Source organism: Lactuca serriola, chromosome 1, assembly GCF_051521515.1.
Source record: "Lactuca serriola cultivar US96UC23 chromosome 1, Lser_US96UC23_V15, whole genome shotgun sequence".
NCBI classification, from domain to species: domain Eukaryota; kingdom Viridiplantae; phylum Streptophyta; class Magnoliopsida; order Asterales; family Asteraceae; genus Lactuca; species Lactuca serriola.
This window is the reverse complement of record NC_136408.1, coordinates 27,448,012-27,451,304: the sequence shown is the minus strand read 5'-3', so window position 1 is coordinate 27,451,304 and position 3,293 is coordinate 27,448,012. Positions and strand designations below refer to the sequence as shown.

Sequence of the window (3,293 nt, the reverse complement as noted above, 5' to 3'; positions counted from 1 at the left end):
ATGATCACTTTAGTTCCAAGGAGGTGCTGTCGGAACTTCTCTAGAGCAAAGACAATAGCAAGCAACTCTTTCTCCGTTGTGTTATAGTTGCCTTGTGCACTATCAAGGGTCTTTGATGCATAGTAGATGACATGATGTCCTCGATCCACCTTTTGACCCAATACCGCCCCAACAGTCGTGTTGCTAGCATCACACATAATCTCAAATGGAAGCTCCCAATTAGGTGGTTGGATGATTGGCGCGGAGGTGAGTAAATCCTTCAAACGATCAAAGGCATCCTTGTATGGCTGAGTAAATGCGAATTCAACATCTTTTTGGAGTAGTTGACACATCGGCATTGTAATCTTTGAAAAATCTTTGATGAACCGCCGATAGAAACCTGCATGACCAAGAAACGAATGAACTTCCCGAACATTCTTCGGGTAAGGAAGACTCTTGATAACATCTATCTTGGATTTGTCAACTTCCAAGCCTTTTTGGGACCTAAAATCAATCCTTTGTCCACCATGAAATGGCATTTTTCATAGTTAAGCACAAGGTCTGTGTCAATGCATCTTTGCAAAAATTTTGCTAGATTACTCAAACATTCATCAAAGGAGTTTCCATAGACTGTGAAATCATCCATGAAAACTTCAATGATGTTTTCAACATATTCAAAGAAAATGCTCATCATGCATCTCTGAAATGTCACGGGTGCATTGCATAGACAAAAAGGCATACGCCTATAAGCAAATGTGCCAAAGGGACAAGTAAAGGTGGTTTTCTCTTGGTCTTCCGGGGCTACTGGAATTTGATGAAAACCCGAGAAACCATCCAAAAAATAGTAGTGAGATTTACCCGCCAATCTCTCTAACATTTGGTCAATAAATGGCAAGGGAAAATGGTCTTTTCTCATTGAGGCATTCAACTTTCTATAGTCAATACAAACCCTCCACCCATTTTGCACACGGGTGGGCACCAAATCTCCTATGAATTATTAACCACTGTGACACTGGCTTTTTTCGGGACTACCTGAACGGGGCTCACCCATTTACTGTCTGAGATAGGGTAGATCATACCTGCATCCAAAAGCTTCATGATTTCTTTCTTTACCACCTCCATCATGGGTGGATTCAATCTCCTCTGCGCCTCTCGAGTTGGTTTGAAATCTTCCTCCATGAGAATCTTATGCATACATAAAGAAGGGCTCAACCCTTTTATATCAGCAATTGTCCACCCAATAGTTTTCTTAAACTTCTTCAACAGGGTCACCAACTCATCTTCTTCCGCAATAGACAACTTGTTGGAAATTATCACCGGTAATGTCTTTTCCTCTCCAAGATAGGCGTACTTGAGATGGTCGGGAAGAGCCTTCAACTCAAGAATCGGTGGTTGTACTATGGAAGGGAAAAGTTTCGGATTGGAACTTTTTAGCTTCATGCGGGGTGGCTCAACTCTCATGGGTTGTGCTTTTTCCAAGGAATTGATTACTTCAATCAATTCATCCTCCAATATGTACTTGTCAGCCAAATTCTTAATCCTTGTCTCCTCAAAGTGTTTGCTCAAGATGGTGGTTAGCACCTCTTGGCTTGACATCTCAAAGCAATCATTAGTACATGTATCAATAACATCTATTAAGTTTAAAGAATGAATATCACTAGGATATCACACGGCTTCAAAGATATTAAAGTTAAACACCTCACCATCGAACTCCATTGACAAAGTACCATTGGCTACATCTATTTTTGTTTTTGCGGTACTCATAAAAGGTCTCCCCAAAAGGATGGAGTTCGATTATGGGGTATTTTCATCATCCATATCCAAAACATAAAAGTCAGCGGGAAATACAAGTTCATTAACTTGTACTAACACGTCCTCCAATACACCTTTCGGGTGTACCAAAGACCGGTCGGCAAGTGGAATGATAACTCCGGTTTTTGATAAAGGTCCAATTCTCATTGTCTTATAACTTGAATAGGGTAAAACATTAATTGATGCTCCAAGATCAAGCATGACACGTGGTACAAAAAGGTTACCCATTTTACAAGGAACCGTGAAAACACCCGGGTCCTTGCATTTTTTTGGTAGCCGCTTTTGTAACACGGCTGAGACATTTTCACCAACTTTCACAGTTTGATTTCCTTTAAGATTTTTCTTAGATGTGCAAAGTTCCTTGAGGAACTTAGCATATCTAGGAATCTGTGTAAGAGCATCTAAAAGAGGGATATTGATTTCAACCTTTCGAAACATGGACATGATTTCATCGTCTTCCCGTTCTCTTTTGGTGCTTGCTAACCTTGAAGGAAATGGAGCTGGTGTGACTTTTACCTCTGTCTCTATGATCTTATTTGACTTGGAAGTATTTTTCCTTTCCTCTTATTTTATAGCTGCTTCCACCTCTATCTCCTTCTCTTTCTCTTCTTCATCCGGCATCCTTGGACCTTCATAGCATTTCCCACCTCTAGAGTAATGGCACAAGCATTGTGTTTCGGGTTCTTCTCCGTTTGAGATGGTTGCTTGCCTTGTGATTCCATCTTAATCATGGATTGAGCAATTTGTGACACTTGTTGCTCCAAGCTTTTTATGCTTGCCTTGGTTTCTTGTTGGAAGCTTTGAGTGCTTGTGGCAAGGCTTTTGACAATATCTTCTAGTGACATGCTTGAAGAACCTGCTGGTGGAGGTGATTGTTGTTGATGCCCTGGCTGGTAATTTTGAGGTTGGAAGGGTGGTCTTTTTTGATTTTGAGGAAATGGTGGTCTTTGTTGGTATTGATGTGATTGGTTTGACTGATAATTTCCTTGTTGATTTCCTCCCCAACCCTGGTTATTGTTCCATCTCTGATCACCTCGTGGTTGCTCATAACCTCTCTGATTTGACCCGGAATAGCCTCCCATGACTTTTGCGTCTTCATAATCTTCCTCTTGAAGTTGTGGGCACATATCGGTTGGATGCCCCACTTGAGTGCAAATACCGCATGGGCGGGGTGTGGGCTGAACACCTTTATCTTTGGCTAGCATCATAACCACTTTCGTAAGCTCGGACAATTAAGCTTCAATCTGAGGAGTTTGAACTTCCTTTACGCCTTGGGGTGCATACGTGTACCATTCTTCATCATGGCTTGAATGTTTGGAATCTTCAGCCATGTTCTTGATTAGATTGCGGATTTTGGTTGGAGTCTTATCGGGTAAAGATCCGACACTATAAGCATTGAGAAGTCTTCTTTCCATTGGGTTCATGCCTTCAATTGAAGTATTGTAGGAGCGGATACTCGGTAATGCCGTCCTTTGGACAACGGGCACAAAGTTTCTTAAATC

The 3,293-nt window shown here is 41.4% G+C and overlaps 1 protein-coding gene across 1 annotated transcript; it reads right to left on the bottom strand.

The window, feature by feature from the left end:
- Positions 1-1,773: 1,773 nt before the first annotated feature.
- On the bottom strand, positions 1,774-2,235 carry LOC145052770 (uncharacterized). Its single transcript, XM_079000656.1, has one exon. It carries the CDS (start codon positions 2,233-2,235, stop codon positions 1,774-1,776), a length of 462 nt encoding a protein of 153 aa, XP_078856782.1.
- Positions 2,236-3,293: the final 1,058 nt, after the last annotated feature.

Excerpts from the sequence above, each read along its gene's own strand:
- LOC145052770 (XM_079000656.1), bottom strand. The coding sequence starts at position 2,235 with ATGTCCATGTTTCGAAAGGTTGAAATCAATATCCCTCTTTTAGATGCT.